The sequence below is a fragment of the Parambassis ranga genome, chromosome 14 (genome assembly GCF_900634625.1).
Source record: "Parambassis ranga chromosome 14, fParRan2.1, whole genome shotgun sequence".
NCBI classification, from domain to species: domain Eukaryota; kingdom Metazoa; phylum Chordata; class Actinopteri; family Ambassidae; genus Parambassis; species Parambassis ranga.
Genome location: NC_041034.1, coordinates 20,350,899 through 20,374,445, shown reverse-complemented (window position 1 = coordinate 20,374,445; position 23,547 = coordinate 20,350,899). Strand labels below are relative to the sequence as shown.

Below are 23,547 nucleotides of genomic sequence, written 5' to 3'. Positions count from 1 at the left end.
TTAAAAATTCTGATTCCTGGAAGTGATGATAACAACAACCTTTCCCACCAGCAACCCCAGGCACACACTCCAAATAATCTCTGTATGCACAAAAATCATCATCATGATAGAAGAACACTGATATGTAAGCTTAAAGAACTCATATTTTAAAAAAGGGGATGCGTATAGGTTTCTGAACAATTTAACAAAAACAAAGGGCAGGAAAAGAATCCTTAATATGTGCCCTTTGCAGAAAGTCTATCTTCCACATTGAGAAGCGGAGCTGTTTCTAGGCAACACAAGCAATCCCAAATCTACCCAGCAGGCCGCCCTGTGGTGGGAGGAAAGTTTTATCATTGTTGAGAGGCATTAAGGTTTCCACCATGGTCAGTCAGCAAGAATGATCTTTTTTTTTTGCTGTCACAAGGATCTACATATTTTCATTTAGATTATTACTTGCTAATAATTTTAGATTAAATTTGAAACCTCTATTAGTCCCACAATGGGGAATTGCTTAAGGCAGCCCAGCCAAGGGTGCCATACACCAGTGAGTGTGCAGGTAAAGTGTCTTGCCCAAGGACACACAAGACTAGGGAGGAGTTGGGATCGAACCACCTTCTGGTTACTGGACAACCCTGCTATACCACTGAGCCACTGCTGCCCCAACTAAGTCAAGTGAATCATGTTTTTGAGACCACATACTGTAGTACTGGTTATAGAGGCTAGGAGAAGTTCATTTGCAGGTTATAAAGAAGGAGTGGCTCTGAAAATACAGGATGCAACTAGCAGGTTTATTGAGTGACAAAGATGCTTATGTCCACTGGACACATCTATACATAATCTTGAGCGGTTCTTTTACACATGTTGCCAACACTAAATTTAACTTCAACAGTTTTCTCTTTTCTCTAAATCTGCCTAAAACAGAAACCTGTCCTCTAAGCGAACCCTTATTTTGAAAAAGTAGAGCTTTACAGGGCTGTTTAGAGGTCAGTGCCTTCAACAGGGGTCATACCGCTCACCACGTTGGCCAGCTTTAGATCAGCATGCCACTTCAAAACAACTTGAAGCCTTACAGAAAAAAGGCCAAACTGGGATATTTTTAAACAGTAAATTAAGAAACAGTGTGATACGTGTTGCAAGCTTGCAGAGTGAAAATAAAATGTGTTGTTCACACCTAGAGGAATTAAATGGTAGTCAACTAGCAGGAATTCCAAACAATTGAACAAAAAATAGAAAGTGAAGGCTGGCACCTACGCCAACGACTAAAACCAGAGCTCCACTTCTTTATTAACCACTCCCACTCCTGTGACTGCTCTACCTAGAGGGTTTTCACTAAAACACAGAAGTATACAGTCCATAGCCTGTTATTCATGCATCCATGGCTGCATCACAGACGGCAGACACTTCATGTTTCACCAGGAGTTCATTCTTCCTGCTTATTTTATGAGAAGTAACTGGTCAATCAATGCTATTGACGGCCTGCAAGGGGCTGGAAACTCATCACTGTGGGGGGAAGCTGAAAGGAAGAGCATGCAGCGGCCAAGGCCACAGCCGAACGGTTCTCCATCTGGGGATGTGTTTGTATTCAGAACTGAAAACATGACATCATCATCATGCAAAAACAAACAAAGATGGTACAGTAAATGATAGAGTTTGGATGTTTTGTTTGACAAGAAGTAAATGCAATCCCTCCAACACACTCCACTCAGTAGCCTTTCTTGAAATGTTAATGTATTCTTGTTTTTCATGAAGATAAATAAAGGTTTTGACAGATATCACTCTTACTCTCTCTGATTTCATTTCATTCTCAGCTACTTTTCCTCAAGTTCCAAGATATTTTTAGGCTGCTTTGCATACAGAGCATGTTAAAGTTCTCCCAACAGATGTTAGTCAGGAGAGAGAACTCGAAAACAAATGCATGAGCTCATGCTTTAATTCATGTTTAGACTGCACTGCTCTGTCAGGTACACAGAATAGGTTTTAGACAATAAGTGCACTCAGCATCCTGTTGTTTGAACTCTATGTGTGCTGGCGACCATCCACTAATCATCCAATCTACAATGACTGCGAGTCAATGTAATCTAGCAAACACCTAGCTAAACAGCTGGCTAAGATAATGCTAATATTTTCACTACCAATACTCACTGTCACTGAGTAGCATTGTGTGAGCATAGTGCACCACAATGTGGGTTGCTACGGTGCATCACAAATAAATAAATCAAGCTTAATACTGCGTAAACTTTAAATAAGAACGCAGGAAAAACTGCACTCCTCCAAACGGCCGTTTCAGTACAATTTCTTGTTTAGTCGTGATGTGTGATGTGAACCAAGTGAAAGAACCTCTGCTACAGCACCTTAGCGAAAGGGTGTCAGAATCCAGATTAGAGACATCATCTAAAAACAGCAACAATTACAGTGTCAACACCCTCATGTAGGAGGGGCTTCTTCCTGTGTTCTCCCTCCCCTGTTTTCCTCTCATACTGATCTACAGCTCTGTACTCATTATGCCCCCTAAAGCATTACATAACACGGCTATGGAATGAGAACTGCATATCATTATGCTGTGCACATTCATTATGGAGAGATGAATACTTAAAGTAGCAGAGCTGAGTATAATATTCACAATGTCTTGCAGAAACTCATGACATGAAGGGAGAGCTTGAACTGAATTGGTTGGTGTCACTGCAGGATACAATAATCACAATAATAGACAGTGTCCCATGAGACTTGTATTACTGAAAGGGAGTGATATGTTTTTCAAAGAGAGGACACCTAATTATGGGTACAGAGTTGTCGGCTGAAGTTTGACTTTATAAAATGCACATTAACAACACTCCTCCGGGTCCACAGTACAGTGTGCAGTTTGCTGCACATCAAATCTCATCAAAATTGGAGCACCTAATTAATTTCCTGAGAATTAAACGCAGGATTATCATTTGATTTTACTTCACTCAGCTTGTAGCTGTAACAACATTTACTTGTCACGATCTGGTGTTTGTTTATGGTTTTGATTACTTGTTTTGGGTTTTTAGTTTAATCTTTAGTTTAATTTTAGTTTAATTTTTAGTTATAGTTATTTTTCCTGTAGTTCTGGGTCTTTGTTTAGTGGTCTAGTCTTGTCTTGTGCTTCCTGTTTTACTGTGGTAGTCCTGTCCTCCCTGTGTATTGTCTTGAGTTTTGCTTCCTGTGTTTTCCCTCCTCGATGATTACCTGCCCTGCCCTCATGTGTGTCACCTGTGTCTCGTTGTCTTCCCTGGTCCCTGTGTATTTAGTCTTTGTCTTCCCTGCACTCTCTGCCAGTTTGTCTCGTCGTCTTGTTTAGCCTAGCTTACCTTGCCATGCCATGTCATGCCTTTTGAACCTGCCTTCACCTTCTTTGTAAGTGACTCTGTTTTTGTATTGGAGAGTTTTTTGCCACAACAAGTGTGACTTTTAGTTTGTTACTTTTGTCCACGCCAAGTGTGATTTTTAGTTTGTTTTGTTTGCCCTCCTGGCCTTAAATAAAAGACTCTTTGGATTTTAACCGCTCTGCGTCCTGCAACTGTGTCCTCCCACACCACAAACCCTGACAATACTCTCCTTTAAAATAATGAATTAGAAAGCCTGTGCTAATTAGAGAAAATAAATCTTTAAAGTCTGACTGCAGCTAAGTTGTGTTGTTCTTAACTCAAACAGCATGTAGTCAACTTGGATGTCTTAAACTATGGCACCTGTCCACACCACAACAACGTAACATTAGGCTGATGTCAGTCCTTATAAATAAATGTGTTCATGGGGACGGGGACTTGTTGCGATGGTGACCACACAACAGAAAATAATGTACATTTTGTCATATAATAATATAATGTCATGTGTTTACCTAACATCTTACCTTTTTTTTTTTTGCCAAATACAACCACGCTGAAAACAAAACAGCTTGCAGTGTCAGGGGGACTCAAACCTTCCTGCTCTCTACTCTGACTTATTGGTCTCATCTTTTTCCTGTCATATTTTCTGTTAGCATAAAAATGACTTTTTAATAACATGTTCCATTAGCATAATGTCATATTTTGGTCAATACATCCATATGTTCTGTTAACATAAATGTAACCATTGTGGCACAACGGTAAAGCAGCCATCTAACCTATATTCATGTCCATGTGTGTTCATACTGGCAGCCAAGGAATATTATCTTGTGCTATTTAGTATGGTAAAAGGGAACTACTTCTACTACTACTACTACTTCTACTTGCACTTTTGCTGCAGGAGGACCATAGTTCTTGTTTGGAAAACAGCTCCAAATGTCCAAGTAAACCTCATCCCCATATTCAATTATCATATTTATCTACAAGAGTTTTTTAACTGGCTAAAACAAATCACAAATATCTATTAACATTTAAGAACCACAGGCACTAGCCTCTGGGGCTGTGTGCACTATCCCATACACATAAAGCACACATGCAGACATAAAGGCTGCCATGTGAGCTTTTGGACACAGTCTGACAGCTGTCTGACGGCACATGCAGACAGACAATCCAGACCTACATACTGTGTAACTTTAATGCTACAACACTTTCTTCTCACAGAGGGAGCCATACTGTGCAAGGCACTCTGAGTGCAGGTAGCACTGTAAAAAAACACTGACTTGGTAATGGCTTTCATGCAAAAGCTAGTGTAAATATTTCACCACAGCTCTCAGGGAATCAACATCGTGACTGACCAAAGGGGTCTTTACTCCTCCATGTGTGCTTTATAACAGGCAATTAAGACAGGGACATGGGGTATGTGTCTATCTTAAGGATTTCCAGTCGGGACAGCAGGGTGTAGACGATGCCTATACTTAGACTGCAAACCACTCAATGGAGATTTTACGCACGAGTGATGAGGAGAGCTCTGTCAGGTTCACTTAGAATGCTCAATTCGAGGAGTCAGCTTGACCTCAGTGTGATGTAAACAGTAAGAAAGTTGCTTCTAAAAGTGTAACCTACTGCTAGTGCTGCTGCTTCTACAAGGATACCACATTTTGGATAATGTGACACAAGTACCAGCTAAGCTTTCACACAAGTACCATACAGTAATTGGTCCATACATACAGCTTGTTCAATATATTAGTTGACAGGAAGTGCAGCTCTGGTTAAATGTTTTATCTGCAAGCAAATTCTACAGACAATAGCTGCTTGCAAAAACAAGTTTTTTAGTTTTTAGTTTTTTTAGTATTTTAATTTTTACACATGTGATTATTGTTCCCTGTAAATATGTTGGTGATATATTAAGTAGCTCACTAATAAATTATTGACATGCGAGCTGTAACACCTGCAGCTCCTCGTTTCCCATCCCTAACAATAATTCTATATTACAAACGTATTGTAATAGCATAGCCAAAGTATGTGGTGCATGAGGTTAAATTTGCACAGATGTATTACATATGTATTATTTAAAAACATATCTACATCCAGACAGCTTTGCAATCAGTCATGCCTGAAATGCATTAATTGTTATTTTGCGTTTAGCTGTCTGGTTTTCATACTGCTATGATCTCACAACCAACTAAAACTAAAACACATTTAGTTTCCAACAACAAACATGCTTATAACATCTATATGATCCCACTTCATGACCACATGTAAAATACCTGATAGAAGTGGTCACATGTTTCTTTTAGCAAACGGATGGCCATGAGCCAGTGGCAGGAGTTCAAACCTAACTTCTGCTTAGATGGGCACTGAGCACTTTCACTTTGTCGACTGACAAGCAGTTCAAGTGACATACCATTCTCTTTCACACACTCTCAAGACTTCATCACAACTCTTTTATGAGGTAATAACCTAAAAATAAATACTCTCAGAGCATCCAGCAACAACTGCACCACTTCATTTATTCAAGTGTAAAAGTGTGACAGCACCGTGACGACAAAAACTTGCCAGCACATGGAAACAGAAATACCCAACACATAGGCAGAGCTTCCCTCTTCCTGCTGTGCTGCATGCCTCATTCATCCACGATGCTCGTTCTCTCTCAGTCCATGTCTCCCTCTCTCAGGTCCAGTGAATCATTCATTTGTTCTGTATCTCTTACCTTAGTGGTGACAATGCAAAGACAATCCATTCTGGCCAGACAAAAAAGGAGCTCTCAACTCTCTTTGCTCAGATTCATCACCACTTACATCACCCGATAGAGAAAAAGATGCCAGCGTGAAGGAGCGAGGAAGAAAGATAAAAAAAGGTAGGGGATGCTGAAGAAGAAGAGGGGGAGGAGAAGAGGAAGAGAATCCATACAAGCACACGCACACATACAGACACACTCTCACTCACTCCCTGACGAAGGAGAGAAGCCACAGCGGACAGACGTTACTGCATGTGGGCTCCTAGTGAGGATTGAGATGCCACCTCCACAGCGCTGAAGGCAATCAGAATTCCTAACACCATCTCAGAGCACAGCGCGCGTCATCAGCCAACACAGACACACACATTTAAAAAGAAAAAAGAAAAAAAAGCTAAACCTAGTATCCTCCAATAACCAAAAATCCTTCCTTAGCTTCTCTTCCTCTGTCTCCTGTTTGCATCCTCTCCTCTCTCTTTCTGCTGTCTCCAGGCTGAGCAACTAAGCAGTGTTGTGGGATGAGAGAGAGAGAGAGCAAGGGAAGCGAGTGAAGGGCGAGAGCATCAAATCATCAGAATGAATTCGGTTCCCACGCTCTGTGTCTTGCTGGCTTTTAGCTGCTGTGACAGGCAGCTGGAACTTGACAATAACACACAGTGTTTCATTTTATGCACACAGCAGCGTGTGTGAGAGGTTTGACCACTACAGTGTTTTCAGCACGCAGGATGTCGGGATCGTGACTTAAACCAGTAACGGCTAAGATTTTGTTCCAAAAATAGACCATGCATGTCATATCTCAGCTGGACAAATGTGAATTAACCTCAACCTCCACTAATGACCCCTCTTAACATTTCGACATCATCCATAATGCTGATGCAACAACTATGACTTACAGTCTCTTTTGCCAAAAACCATAATTCACAACTGCTTGACAGAATAACTAGCTAGGCAACTAGCATCATGGTGATGGTTAAAAACACAAAAACGCTCATCTTAAAGTAGTCTGTAACACAATATAATATAGTGTTTCTTGTTTTATTGAGTTTTGACTGCCTTGAGGTTTATTATCAATTTCAATGGCCCGTCTCACCATCAGCTGTTTTCTTTTAGCCACCCTTAGACGTAAGCATACCTATGTGTTTTTTATTATTATCATTTTATCTTAAGACTATTCTTGCTCATGTGAATAAATGAGAACACAGTACTACGCACAAATTCTCTTACCAATCGTATCAATCAATAACCTCTCTGGTCAACCGATAATGGCAAAATGTCCATATAACCTATGCTGCACCAGTGTTTCAAGCTACAGCACATTTCACTCACAAACACAGTCTTGGTACCTGTTTGCTGGAGTCATCATGCTGAAGAGGAGACTCACATATTTTGACTTTAATAACTGCCTTCATTTGAGGACACTGCAGCACCTGTCCACTCCCAATCTCCTGCCGTTCTTACTGAACACATGCAGCAGCTCAGCCTCCCTCTGCCAGAGCAGCAGGGCTAATCTTTTCAGGTGATGCAGCTCAGGCACCATCGACTTATTGCATTAGAGGAAGGAATGATTTAACCTCCTTTGTTAGGGCTGCTGCTTATACGTACAGACTAGGTGTGACAAATTTGGATTCGTCTGTGCATGTAACAGCACTTACACTACTAACAACTTGCTTGACGGATTTACTTAAAGCCCGCCTGCTGTACACTTTGACCTTGTTGCTGGCCTGTACTTTTTCTTAAGTTCTTTTCTGACAGGGTGATACAAATCATTTGAGTTCAGAATTATCTATCATGTAACATGTCTGCCTTCCTTTTGATTCAAAACGTGTGTTTGCAATAAATGCAACATAGTGTCATCTTATATTACAGTTCACACTGTGCTCAATTCCCATAAAAGTTCCCATACATCTAATTTACTCAGTAAATATTTAGTTTCCATAGAACATAAAGAACCTCTGCAGTTGTTAATCAGTTCATATTGCTCCTTCTTAAGAGAGTAGAAGATTAAGCTGTCATCTTTACTGAAGCTGGTCATTCCCGGCTCTCTAAAATGTGGACAGACAGAAATAGCTAAGCTTATAGCATATCAGTGATACCCACAGGGCTGGAATATCATTGCCACCCCGGTCTCTGCTTTGGTCCTTCGTAACCACATCTCCCTGCCTTGCTTTAATGTAATCTCCGCTGCGTTTGTGAGCTCATTTTTTGTCAGGATTACAGAGCTCCAAATTGCTTCAAAGTGTTATATGTTGTGGAAAAACATGTGTTGGACTATGTTACACATGCTATGATTAATGATGAGGGGAAATTAAAATGGATGCAAGCAATTTACAGTGTAATGTTCAGTGCTGGGTGCACTGTATAAGACAGAACTTACCTCAGACGTCTTGGCACTGCTCTCTGCTTGGTCTCTCCCACTGGGTTCTGAGCTGCTCTGCTCCCTCTGCTGGGGACAACAAACACACAAATAAGTAACTACAGAGTCACACAGATACAGCCTTTCTGCTAATGTGTATCTAAATTAAATCAATGTATCACAATAGCAGGATGCAATTATGCAGGTTATGTAATAATTGGCATTGAAAGACAGATGGAGTCATCACTGGCTGGTCAGTCTGTTGCTTAGGTAAATCTTTAATTAGAAGCTCAAATAGTGTAAGCCAACGTGTGCCAGTGGTAACTAAAAATAATCCCCTAACTACTACTAGACGCCCTTTAAGTACATGCAGGCTTGCTTTATCCCTCCCTATGTTTGTGATGACTTAAAACACTTCTAACTAGTTTGTTCAATGAAACAATGAAATATAGGGTTAATATATGGCGTTTAAATGCTAAGGCTTTGTTTATAACATGAGATAAATAGACAGAAAAATCAAATATGGAGGTAGTGAGGCAGATAAGGTTAAGACCGTAGTCAAATTATTTCCAATCGAAGGCAAAAATGAATCTGAATCTGAATGATGGAGGGCTGCAGGCCCAAAGCAAATACTTTAAAAAACAATGATGGAGCCACTGTGAGATGCAAATGAGACATACTGCTGTGAAATTCAGTTCTCTTAAAAAGGTTTTTTGTTTGTTTGTTTGTTTGTAAGGGCTCTGTATTGACCAGCTAACAAGCAAATGCAAGGAATGGTCTGTGCCCCAAACGGAAACCTTTCCTGAGAAGGACTTAAACTTAAGAGAAAATACTGCAACGACAATCAGGCACTCTTTAATGTGAAGTATATGCCTGTAGTTTCCTGGCAACAATTCCAGCCACGCTGGAATTAACTGTAAAAATCTCATTTTTAGGACAAAACAAGAATCAAATTACTGTATGGTCTTTTCATGGAAACTTTCATGGCATTGTTGCTGATGTTAGCTTCCACAGGGTTTGTGTACATGTACGTGAGAAACCATGTTGGACCATGTTAATTAATTTGGATAGGGCCATCTGCCATCTCATTATTTGACAGCACATTTGTCTAATCTTCAGAGGGCTGACAGTGGTAACAGAACACTGGATATAGCAGCAGTAGTGATGACCTCATGGTGGGGTCATCAGTCTCTGAGGACTCTTCTAATCCCATTCACTTATCCCTGGTACTGGATAACCTCACCAAAGTGGAACCTGTGCTGTTATAAAGAGACTATTAAAAAAAAAAAAACATCAAGACCATGTGCCCATGCGTTTGATCTGGAGATGTATATTCATGTCACTTATAATTAATTTGTTGCAGAAATACGGCAGGTATGACGCACAAAGTTTGACTGCATCTACAAATAGGATTACGTTTGGATTACCAAACCGCTTGGTTCTATTCCAAGTCAAACATGCCGTTAATGACAGGCTTCCTGCGCACAGACCCAGGGCTGTATTTACACGCTGGCTAAAGGTTCTCAGAAAACAGAACAAAACAAGTGCTACATGCTAATAATGTATATAATCTACCTCAGGTTGTAGAAACAACACAAAAACTAATCACATTTTCCAGTGAAATGCTTTATGTGAAATGCTAATTAGCTTAGCTGGTTTTTGTGTGAAGATAAATATCATATTTTCTCTAAGCATTTATAAATAACAGTTGCTTATGACATTAATGTAGAGGGGAAAGGAGTAAGCATTTACCACAAAATAGGTGCAGATTATTCCATACCATTCACCTAATACCACTACAGAAATGTAACATCTTTCAAAGGCGTTTGATAGGGTTGACTGCTCTCCTCTCTACGCCACAAACACAACAGTCCCACAGTGACCAGCACATTATTTTCACTATAAATTCCCATTTAAACTAACCAAGCAGGAACTAAAAGTGAAGCAGGCATGCAGTCACAGAGGCAGGACGTTTGCATTGAAAATTGCCAACCGCCTGTCACTCAGTGAGGTCAAACGCTTGACAATGCACAATCATTCTAAGTTTGAATATAATCAATACATGTGACTCATGAAAAAATGTGTTGCTATCTGGGGTTGGTAAAAATGAGAACATGTCTTAGCACGTTATTCTAACTAGCATAGTTTCTGCTTCATCTGCAGCTTCGTCTGCAGGCTCTGACATGTAGCTCTTGGGTTTTTTGTATTTCTCTGATCTTGGGGTGAATTTTCTGGGATGTCCACTCCTGTGAAGATTGACAGCTGTCTGAATGTTTCCACTCTCTGTAGAACGTTGAACTCCAAACAGTTTGAAATGGTTTTATTAGTCTTCCAGATTGATGTGCAGCAACAGTTTCTTCTCTAACACCATGGTTTATGTCTCTCTCTCTTGTCATTGTGTTAACACACACCTGAACGTTCCAGAGCAGCAAACTGTCAAAACGTCTGTTTTTATAGAGGTCTGTACACCTGCTGATGATCAATTCATCAGGGACTGATCATCAGCAGCACCTGCTGCAGCTCACGCAATTAAATCCTACAGTAAGAGGGAACTTAGTATATTTTTTTTGCTTTATTTGTGCTAAATAACAATAGCACAATGAAAAAAAAATGATATGTTGTTCATCATCTGAATTTGTATTTGGCTAATACTAAGAGCCACCGCTATCAGATGATTGTTCCGTAATGTGTGTGCACTAACAAACAGAGAATTTAAAGAGGTGGTAATAACTTATGAACAATGTTGTATTTTTGAGTTTTTGGTCCTGCTGCAAAACTACTGGCAGGATATTATATGCCAGCCGTCACAACACTTGGCATACAATTATACTGTGCAGCTGACAGCTCAGCACAACCAGCAAATCACCTAGACTGTGCCTCGGTAAAAAGGTTTTTATGTCCATATTTAGAAAGCCTGCACATTCACATTTTAATGCTCATGCTGCTGCTCTCTGCAAGGAGCCGCTGAATTGTTTAAATGTGGTTATGTGACCTGGTCTGATCACTACTATTGATTAGTCTTTTGGGTTTTTCTACTCATTACTTTGTCTTTATATGGATGTCCTCTCTCTTCTGTCTGTCTAACTATCTGTCCAGAAAGATCTTAACAAAAAGACGTGTCTGTGATGAAGAAAAAAAACATACAAAGACTCACCTCCTCCACTGGGCAGGCAGAATTCTGTACAGAAACACTCTTCTCCCACTTGTTAGCCATGTGGTTGACCTCCTCCAGCTTTTGCTCACAGCTCTTCTGTGTGTTTAACAGAGTCACTTCATAGAACTCTTGGATATCTGTGGACATACAGGCGTTACAATGCATGAGTCAGGGTTTGCTGGCGGTTGAATCCTTTTGATTGAAAGAAATGTTTCCCAGCACACATTTTACAGAGAGCAGTCCAGACATTATTTGAATATTCAATAGCACAACAGTTGGGCAATCACTTGACTAACAGAAGGTAGCAATTATTATAACACAACAACACACTTAAAATACAAAATGGAAAAATTGACTCATGAACACAACCTAAAACATGATTAACAGCAAAGATCCCAAACCAGTATGGAGCTACCTGTTAAAAAAAAAAACATGTAACCGGCCTACTGATGTTCATCTTAGTGTCATTTCTACCACCATCATACAATATGCTTGTGATCTAAGTAAAAAAGAGCCAAAGAATATCCTTGCCTTGAGGCAACAGCTCTATTGAAAAACACACACAGGTAAACAGATTCAGTTTGTCAGCATTTATTTATAATTATATAATTATATATTTTATTTTTATTTATATTTAACTGTCCAACCAACAAAGCAGGCAACAATTACTTTCTATTAACCCTTGTTAATAGTGCCACCTGTGGCTGATAAACGAACAGCATCCTCATGCTTTCACACTCCATGTGGGTTCCATTCCTGTAAAACCCAGCATAGACTTCAAAATTCTTCAGCTTACCTACAAGACACAAGCTTCATCATACCTGCTGGACCTAGCAGTACCACCCATCCCCAGTAGAACTTTTTGCTGTTGCAGTGCTGGTTTACTGGTGATTTCCATAGAAATAGTGTAGAAATGTAGTGTAGAAAATCCAAAGAAAGTGTAGAAATTAGCCATCATCTTAGGTATGCTGCTACAGGTCTAGTGATGGGGGGCACACGTCCACTAAAGCTTTGATCCTCTTCTCTCACATTTCTAACCTAGTGTAACTGCATCACCACCTTCACCACTGCAACAGCCACCAGTGTATCATCGTATTATAAATAGTGTGGATGGATAAAGTAAACCATCTCCATCTTACGTGATAAAGGAATTGTGAACTTGTAGTTTTACATATCACTCATATGAATTGCGTCTTGCTGATACTGTATGATGTAATTATGGCATTATTTCAGATGGTAAGCCAGAAAATATGCATAGTGTATGTTTGACACAGCAAATGAATTTTCCCCTGTGTATGTTTACAGATTGAACTGCTGTGAACTATTGTGATTCTAAAATGTGCTAAATAAAACATTTGACTAAAATAGTTGAAAATGTAAAAACAGAATTCCATGAACAGAGTTCATCAAACTGCAAAAATGGCATCAGAGATCAGAAATGTGTTTACTTGAGACTTACACTGAAGCAAACATGTCCACATGTGACTGAATGAATCACTGCTACATCAGACTCTTCTAAAGGAACAGACTCAACATCTGTTCAGTGCATCATTACAAGCACAGCCAAGTGTCTGCATTGTCTGAAGAAGGAGTGTTCTCTGGTATTCAGTTCAAGTGCTATTGTGCTATAATGCAGACACCTTTTCTGAATGGCTAGCCATGTTTTAGTAAAGAATCAGACCAATAACAAGTGATCTGCCTCGCCACTCGACTGCTTTGGCTCTGCGCATAAAAGACATTTACATTCAAATGGATCTTATTAAAAACAGCCCATTAGCATTCCCCACCAGGCACAGGAGCATGTTTCTGTCCCAGTTGTGCACATTTATTACTATACTGTGTACCTCTGTATTTAGTATCAGGAAACGAACTGTGATTAAAGATGTATTGATGCAGTTTTGCTAAAACAAACAAACAAACAGTGACAGATCCATCTTTTTGTAATTCAAATTAAAACAGGTCATTATTCATGCAAATAAACACTGCAAAATGTATGCAAATTACCCTCTCTATACTGCACTGCACTCAATCAGCTGCAACTTACAACAAATCTTTAACACAAGCTCTGTGGAAAAAACATATCTTGAGCATATCTTCACAAATGTAGTGGCAGAAGTTGTCACGAGTAACTCACAGTGCAGTAAAACCTCCCTGCTCTCTCCAGTCATGTTGCGGCGCTGTTATCCTGTGAAACAGTGTGCTGTGAGAGGACCAGATGCCCGGTGGCGAGCTAAAAGCAAGCCTAATCCTCAGACATTGAGGCCGCCTGTTCCCTTCAATGCAGACAATGACCTTACACCCCACATAGCTGATTTCTAATTCAGCTCTCCCTTGGGTAATGTGCTTAACACAGTCAGCAGTTCTTTGCAACTCTTCCTTTAATTTTCCCCCATCAAAACATGTGATGGTGCAACAACTCAACAGCAAACAAATATCCAACAGCAATGCACTGCTTTTCATCATGACAAGTTTAGAGACAGGCATTAAGAGCTTGACATAAAGCATAGTAACTAGCAGCTCTGGAACAGTCTATTCACTCTTTGTGAATAGATACAGCTGGCATGGTATTTAAGGCTGCGTGCACAAGGCATCATCAGCCCATGGGAGAAAACTGTAAGCGTACAATTTGTGAGAATCCTCATTGGCTGGGGTCATTCTCTCGCTAAGTCAGTCAGTTATTTATTATTCGTATATAATTTTAATAACAAAAAACATTCAGCACAGATGCCAAATAGTCAATTATGAAACCAATTATGTATTTCCATGTTTTATGTGCTGACTTTAATCTCTTTACTTGTAAATGTCCAAAAATAGAAAAACTACTACTAAAAAGTAGTAAGACTTAAACTTCTGGCAAGTTCTAACAGACATCTTTAAAATATCTAACACAAACAGCAGTATTTGCTTTTGCACGTTTAAGTTTCAGTAGGAAAACTGTGGGCTATTACATTTTTTACATTACATTGTTCATACAGCATTATAACTAAATAACTAAAATCTGTATTTAGTTTTTTTTTTTTTTACAATATATTTAACAAGAAATACTTTGATTCCTGCTGCAAATAAGAACTAAATCAGAAAGTGGCAGTGAAACCAGAGCACTGCTCTCTAAACTCAAATACACTCACATTTTTAGAGCTTTAACAGTACTAGTAACATTCTAAAGTCAACATGAGGTAGACTGCATACACCCAAAATGTATCAAGTTATGTAACAGGATAAAAATTTTTAATCAAATAATTATACTTTAACAGGGGAAGTATCTGCTAAGCCTTTTGTATTAAATGTTAATCCATAGGCTTCATCAGAAAAATACAATGCCAAAATCCCAATCTGGCAATGTTGTCAGCAGAGCAACATGTAGTGTGATGACACATTTTCCCATGTTCAGCACAAACATGCAAGACTGCATGCTTAGCATTTGTGCACAGCACAGCAGGACTGCTTCTCTATTGTGGCTCTTAACTATTCATGATTCAGATTCTGTGGGAGACACTTCACATTTGACTGGCTCATTTGACTTTAATTACCAATTAGTTTGATAATTACCATTTTCATGTAAAAAGATGTCAGCTTCACAAAGTGAACAACTGTTGTTTTACCCTTTTTTTCTCAATAATTTTGTGGTTTGTCATTTTCGTTTGACAAAACAATCATAAGGATGTCACTCCCTCTGTGTGATTGTAGTCCTCCATTCCATCAATGAACGGAAAACAATACCAGCAGGTTAACCCTTTCTGAGCATATTGTCTCTCTAATTACAGTTGCTCTACAGAAACCTAAAACCCGACTCTGTATAATATATAACCCACCTACTGTTTTATCATTAGATTAAATGAAAACCTTGAACTGGAATCTTGAATGCTGGAGGGATAAAACAGTGGAACAGCACAGAGAGGGACATAATGAGTTGCATTAGTCATCATAATCACACATACATGTAGCATACATCACGTGGATGGTATATTATGTGACTATAGTGTTTTCTACACAGATTACTTTGTAGCTTTGTGGCACCTTTTCCCGATTTACTTTAATAGAATTGGAATATAAATGTAGTCAATTCCCTTACACTGATCTGACATAAATGACACTATAGTGTTGTGATAATTGAGCATGCAGAGCACTGCATTTGTTATTTTAAGTTACAGATCTTTTAGGTTTCAAGTATTTGACAGTGACTGCATGCTGCTCTCACCCCTTTTGGGTTTCCAAGGCAACCCTGCAGTGGTTTTGAAGGAGCTTTGCATCCTTACACATGGATGTATTCTATATGCAGCCTGGTAGCTGGCTTTAACAAACACAAAATCCCACTTACATGAAGCACTTCTACAAGGAATCCTGATGCACACTGTCACAATGCTGCTGTGCTTTCTTCATGCTTATGTAACGGGTGGGTGGAGTGGGCTGGGGCTCACAGTGATGGCTCCTGTGTAGCTATGAGAACCCATTACTGCAGCTGCATCCCCTCCCTACACTGCAAGCCTTCCTCCACAGTTACTAAGGTGCCAGTTAATCTCTCTATGTCTTATTACACACCCAGGCTATCAATTATTGGTAATAAATTACTGCCCAACTCCCCTGCCTTTTGAGAAACAGTCCAATGAAACCAAATGTACAGTTCCTTGCAAAAGTATTTATGTGACAACCCCAAAGATGTGACTTTTTATACTGTGAAGCAAACAACAAATAGGACAAAATAACAGAAAATGTAAACGTGCATAATGATTCACAGCTCAAAGCCAGTGCTCTGTAGAGCCACCTTGCTTTGAATAAGCCTCTGTGAGCCTACCACATCTAGCCACTGGTATTTTTGCCCAATCCTCAAGGCAGAACTGCTCCAGCTCCTTCAAGTTGGATGGGTTCCAAGGTCAAGTCTGACCACAGATTCTCAACTGGATCGAGTTCTGGGCTTTGACTACGCCATTCCAACACATTTTGAAAGTTTCACTCGAGTGTTGCTTTAGCAGTAAGGTCATTGTCCTGCTGGAAGGTGAACCTCCATCCAGTCTCAAATCACTGGCACACTGAAACAGGTTTTGCTCAAGAATATCTCTGCTTAGCAACGCCCATGTTTTCCTCTATTCTGACCAGTTTTCCAGTTTCTGCTGTTAAAAAACATCTGCACACTAGGATGCTGCAACCACCATGTTTCACTGTGGGGATGGAGTTCTTGGGATTGGGTTTGCACCAGACATAGCGTTTTCCTTGGTGCTCACTAAGGTTTTCTCCTAGGCAGGTCAATGTTAGCCTTGAAGCTAAAACCCCATGCTGGAGTTGAGAGGAGTGATGAGTTGAACCTCTCACCTTACACCTGTTTTTCCCCCACTCACCACTGAAGCCAGATCGTACATGATCTTTGCTTCACTTTGCAGAGCAAGGACCACCACAGACAAAAACGTCAGTGGTGAAAGCATCTGAATCTACTCTCTTAACTTTGCAGAGCATAAAGCCACTTTTTGGCACCAATCCGAGAGAACAGAAACATTAGAAGTAATAATTACTGCAAGATGACGTTAACACCCAAAGGTTCTTCTTATTTTTAATCATAATGTCTGTCTGTAAAAGCAAGAGTATTACCGGTATGTATTATGCAAATATGCTATGTATAATTTTCCCCCAGTTATATCAAGGCACCTTGGTTACGTTATCTCTATGGAAACAAACACTATGGGCAATGTTCAATGTGAAGTCAGTTTTTATGAGTTTCTCTATGACTTTTCTCTCTCAAGAGAGGGAACACCGAAATCTTGTTCAACAGTAACCTACACTAACCAAGTTTCAGCTCAAACCTTAAGAGTTTAAGGGCATGACTTGAGCTTCAGATATGATCTCTACTGTAAAATATTCTGCAATAAATAATTTATTAACCTACTGAGGTTAGTTTTGGTTTAGTTCAGCTCACAATGCAAGCTCAGCCGGCTATCTTTGACCTAACCATTTACTTTGTACAGATTAGCATCCTTTAATGGCCAGGTACCACATCCCTTAAGTGTTTTTTACAGTATGCAGGCTTCCAAGCACTTCACTTGCAGAAAAAAATGTGGCTCGGTTAGCACAGAAACTGCGTGTGCGCAGCTGCATTGAAATTGATTGATAAACCTACTGGAAAGCATGGACATGATTCTGTTCATTTTCACATGTGTAGTGTTTTCCCAACTACACTAAACTCAACATTTGCCTTAAGGTTTGATTTAACCCATTTGACATTTGACACTTCTTTGTCCCAGTGGACTGTTTTTAGGAATGCTGTCACATCCCCATATATATGGTAACATTTGCATGGCTGTAAGTATAAAATACATGTAGCCTCTACACGGCTGTTGGGGTTCTTCCACGCTTGTCCTTGTGTCATTATGTGGGTCTTCAAACCCAAATCTGCTTTTGACACCTATTTATCTAGACTGGAAGTGTCTGGATGGTATTTTACCCTTGCTTCAACAAAACGTTCTCTCAGAAGTCAAGCCTTCCTGAAAGGTGTACTGGCAGTGTATTCATCTACTGAGACTCCGTCCTCTGCCTGCCTCTTTCTTTTTGTTTGCAGGATGAGCACACATCCAGCCACTGTGAGTATGGACAAATTGGTAATCAAACTTCAAAAGTCAATTATCAGTATGAGATGCTGCTTACAATGCAGGCTATTCATATTTTAATGCTACGTTTGTCTAGTATATAGTATTGCAAAACTGCAAGTATTTTGATAGCTGGACACTTGTATATACCACCAGAAATCTTCTTTGCTGGTCTGAATTGGTTAGGCATGACAGCTGCAACACAACCCTTTGTGGATGCTCTATTGTTTTATTTCCAGTTTAGTGTTACCAGAGCTAAAAAAAAAATCAGGATATCGTTCTGAGGGACCTGTGTATAAGTCAGCAATCTCAGATTTATCATACTTTATATGGATGTATGGTGAATTCATCAAAAGGAAGACACAAAGCAGACGTGACCGGCACACAAAATAGTAAAAGAAGAATCTATGGTATTCATTCTCCGTAGTTTAACCTAAAACAAGGCTGTTAAATCCAGAGTTGGGCAATACTTAAAAATAAATATCAGTAGTACCACATATCATAAAATGGAATACATCAGACCAAGCAAAGTTCTTCTGCTCCCAGTGATCCAGGTCTACCAGTACTCTGGATCCATGTTCAATAGTAAGGTTAGCTGCAAAGCACAGGAGACCAGTGACAGTCTATCTACTGCTGTGCTGCTGTCAAACACCAGTTCTGCTTTAATTGGAGCTGATAGAGCCACCTGATTGGTTTAATCTTCAGAGATAGAAACACAATCCAAATTTTTGTGTAGATGGAGGCAACATTTTGGAGAAACTGTATTCATGTAAAAAGTAATGACAAACATTGAAGAAATGTAGTGGAGTAAAAAGTTTAGATAATAGCTCGAGGAAAAGTATATAGTATGGACTATTAAATAAGTAAAGATATTATAGATAGTATAGATATGAAAAAATGACTTAAGTTCAGTAAAAAGTACAAATACTTATATTCCACTACTGGCAGGCATCTATATGTACCAGCAGTTTTCTACCCGTCCAATTCTACTACATCCAACACACTTGCTATGACAGCCAATTGTTCACTTACTGGTTCAATATATTCCACACCTCAACATGCCCCACTCTTCCATGCCAACACAAACAGGCAACTTCAAAACTCTGCACTTCACTTCTACTTAATATACACAACACATATATCAATGAGTAAGTAAAACCACAAAAAACATGGCAGGTACAGGGACTACATAAGATGTAGCAGTGAAACAGCATTTAGAGAACACAGTAATTGATGATTCATAAACCTGGGCTTAAAGTTAATACCATGCCTACACACCTCCCAAAGCTTAATGGAAGTCTCAAAACAGCCACATGTGGCTCTTACTGTATGCGTGAGTGGCTGCAATTTCCTATGAGGTCAGCCACAAGGCTGAGGTAAAGCGCAGTCTATTGCAGCAAGGTCAGCTAAGTGTGTGGGTGTCTTAATGACCTCACAAGTGTAGGAGGAATAACTAGCTGACAGTGTTCTATATAAAAGTACTGGGATCTGCATCATTTCTCAGTATGCTCGTCACACAGAAAATCAGATGCACCACATTTAGTGTTATGTAACAGACAGTTTTGACATTATGGAGCTTTACAAAAGTAAATGGCATGTCTGTCAATCCTCATTAAAACAGTTCACCATACATATAACATGCATATATATATATTAACATATACATATATTAACATATATAGGCATCAACTAAATCTACAGACTGAATACCGTCAGAAAAGTAGGAATCTTCATCAATCTGCAGAGCATTGAACCCACAGTCAACCTAGTCTTTTGGCTCCCTCTACTGGAACTCCAACTCCTCCTAAAATGTTGTATCATCGATCATCATCATCTACTACTGCTGGGTGGTACGCATGAAATCAATGCACATGTCTAACATCCATTCAATGTGGAAAAAATGAATTCATACATGTTCATTGTGCCTTGATTTCATTCTTATTCACAATGACAAGTACTGTTGAGCGTGTGAGGTGCAGTCTGATCCATAAAACACAGGCACATTATGGAATCACTTATGATAAACGTGGTGTGATGAGGGCGAGTCAGAATCAGAAACAATGATTTCCTCAATTCCAAGTTACATAGAGAGTCTGATTTATTCCTGATGTTTCACAAGTTAGTGTTAAACTGAGAATCTTTAAGGAAGCAAAAACCTCCGACAGACAGCAGCCCCTCTATCCGTCTGTGCTAATGGTCTGATGGAGGACATCTGTTAAACAATAACAAGAGGAAACCAGCTGTTTTTCAGTGGCTGACAACAAAAGTGTGCTTTCATTTTCTGCAGGAAAAGTAGAGATACAAGTGGTTCAAAATCCATCTGTCAGATCTATTACACAGCTACACATTTATACACACTATAACAGCAGCTAAAACTATGCTGGGTCTAAATCTTGACTCTCTGTAGAGCTCGTGTACAAAAGCTGTGTGTAAACAAGCACTGAACTATGACGGCTTTGCCCAGAGTTTATTTTCATCATACATTAGGAATAAAAGTTACTCTGTGCAGTTTTTAACCACACCAGAGTGATTATCAGACTGGCTTAAACTCAGGAAGGAAAAGGGATGGCGATGTGGCCTTATTGCTGCTGGACTAGTCAGAATGTAATCATTAGCATAGCTTCTAGGCTGTCTACAGAGGAGCCTCCTACCACTACAAGTTTACCACAGTGGCATATTGTACCTCCCAAATGTAGGGGGACACAAGAGACATTTTCCCATTAAACATGTCCTTCAGCAGCAGCCACTGTCACAGTCAAACAACCGTTGCTGACAAGCGGACATGTCCCTCATTCCTCATGTTAGGTTGGGTATTTCATACATGTCCAGCTGGGACGAGGACAGGACAGAGCCAGGACGCGATGCTGGGATTCTGCTTCTCAGCTGGCCTGGTAACAGAGGTTAGGTGGCCTGGGAAAGGGAAGTCTGGGTTTCCTTGCCTAGGGTGCTTGTATTTGGTGTGACTGACAGATGCAGTGATGCCTGTGTGTGTGTGTGTGTTTGTGTGTGTCTCTTCCTGGGCCTCTCTGGAAATGTGTGTGGATGTGAAAATAAGCTGATGAGTAAATGATCGAGTATTCCTCCACGGCCATGTAAAAGTCTGCAGTTGATAATGGGAGCCTGAGCTTTTTCAAATGACACTATACTATAATTCTCCCTCTCTCCACTAGATGGCAGCATTCTCTTCATCAATTCTTACTATCTACTGTGATTACTTTCTGGTTATTTCTCCGATGTCTAAACACAAATCAACAAAGTGAAACCATTTTCAAGTTGCACAAATACATAAAACAGTACAAAAAATAAGCTGTGTGAGAGGGAGGGATTACTTAGTATTAATCTTTGTCAGTAAGTAACTGATAAAAAGTGTTAGATTAATGTCTTTAGTCTTCACTATCTAATACACAAACAGCAGTAAATGGGTTCACTGTGCTCCGACCTTAACAACTGCTCTAACAGATAATCTATGTGACCTAAAGCTCTTGAGAAGTCCTGTAATCCATTAAGTACACATGAAACCATTAAAACCTTCCAACCACATTTGTAACCTCTGACATGGTTTGGAACAGGCACAGGAATGCACACATGAAATTAGGCAGCAACAAATAAAACCATGCGTATTCAATGCTAATAGCTACTACGTTAGCTTAGCCTCTGTGTATTCGGTTACCTTTTACTGTAGGTCACTATATGTTGACGTTAAAGCACTTACAGCTCTAGCTAATTTACAATCACTAGACAGTGACTCAGAGCAAGTGCTCAGCATAGCAGAATCAATCAAGAAGTCTTCATCATCTGGTGAAACAAATTCATATATTGTTTCTTTTAGCTCATTTAGGACAACATGAATCCATCCGTATTAACAACAAATAATTTACTGGACATTGTGTCATCAATGATGACGATGACCCAACATGGACACACCCAGGAGTGGTTTACTGGGCCTTTTAGTCACGTTTTAGTCATCAACATTTTTTAACTTTTAGTCTAGTTTTAGTCGACTAAATATCAAAGAATTTTAGTCGACTAAATCTGCCGTGGATTTAGTCGACTAAAATTCTATGATATATATTTTTTCATGAAATATTTAAGGTTTGATTGTGCAATAAAAACAGGCACAGCTTTAACTTGTGTTATTTGAAACAAACACCTCTTTATTTAATTGCTATGACCTTTTCACAAAAGAACCAGTGAACAGTGAGCCGCTCTCCCTGAACACACTGTTCAGTCATGACCTTCTTCATGAATCCTCCATAACTACAGCAAAACACTTCAGTGACAACTTAGAAACAGTCACATGCTGTAAAACCATCAGCAGCGGTGTCTTCATTTATAGATTTTGTCACATGTATGAACGGAAGTTAAGATGACTCGTCTGCAAACATCGCTTCAGGTTTGTTGTGTTTTTACCACTGATAGTCGCTCCCCACGTTTTGCAAACCGTCTTGTTTGTCTTGACATCAAACGTGTCCGTGTGTCTGTTCTCCTCCTGTGTTGTGTTACCATGCATGAGGACGCCTTCTTCCAGCATCACGGGGTAACGTCCTTACGCAGAGAGATCACTTCTGATTGGCTCTCTGCCACCGTCTCCTGATTCGTCCCTTCCACAAACACAATTTGCTCTGATTGGATCTGGTCTCCATCAATAATTTCGTCTCTTTTTTATTCGTTGACGAAAGTGTCAATACATTTCGTCTTCGTTTTTGGCACCGTGCATTGGTTTTTATTTATCGTCTCATTTTTATCAGCAAACAAAGGTCGTTAACGAAAACTATGACGAAAACGATTCGTCAACAAAATTAACACTGGCTGACACATACAATATCTTCTCATTATCTTCCTAATGATCATCTAAACCTGCCATTGTCTGGCCTGTACATCTACCTTCCCTAATGGTCCATAGTCTAAGCTCCCTCTCCACAGTCAAGCTGTGCAGGGTACCAGCCCTGGTTTTACTCTGCTCTTTGCCACATCTTTCAGTTTCCTGTAATTGAGAAGATTCTCTGTGCTGTTCTTGTAGCTGACTTCCTGTCTGCTCCATCAGCTAAGTGGAAACTAATGCAACTCTTCTATGGCTGAGCACCAAAACATAATCAGTGTGTATTTACTTTTCAAACACTTCAAGGGATGCAGACTAAAGTGAACTAAGGTGTGAACGTGTCCTTAGAGTTCTGCATGTCAAAACATCCTTCCATCCATCATCTGAACTCACTCTGTCCTGCAGTGCAGGGTCATAGAACCTATCCCTTTAAAGCATACCTGGAATTATTGATTATATCTATATATGAGGCCAAACATCAGATCATACTGACTGTGATCAGTGACCACAAAAATGCAATTATGTATTTTTAAAATATCATCATAACAAGGACTGGTACAAAGAGTTAAAAACAGACACAATGTAAAATACT

At 39.7% G+C, this 23,547-nt stretch overlaps 1 protein-coding gene across 14 annotated transcripts in view; it reads right to left on the bottom strand.

Annotated features, from left to right (window-relative positions):
* Nucleotides 1–23,547, bottom strand: part of dlg2 (discs, large homolog 2 (Drosophila)) — a 127,389-nt gene that overhangs the window by 96,749 nt on the left and 7,093 nt on the right. For 12 of the 14 annotated variants that reach the window (XM_028422010.1, XM_028422015.1, XM_028422014.1 and 9 more), the window contains exons 3-4: nt 11,565–11,701; nt 8,432–8,500 (exon numbers count right to left, since the gene is read on the bottom strand). In XM_028422010.1, the coding sequence (XP_028277811.1) occupies nt 8,432–8,500; nt 11,565–11,701 (206 nt within the window). The remainder of the gene's footprint in view (nt 1–8,431; nt 8,501–11,564; nt 11,702–23,547) is intronic. The other 2 variants (XM_028422011.1, XM_028422018.1) reach the window with 1 other exon arrangement.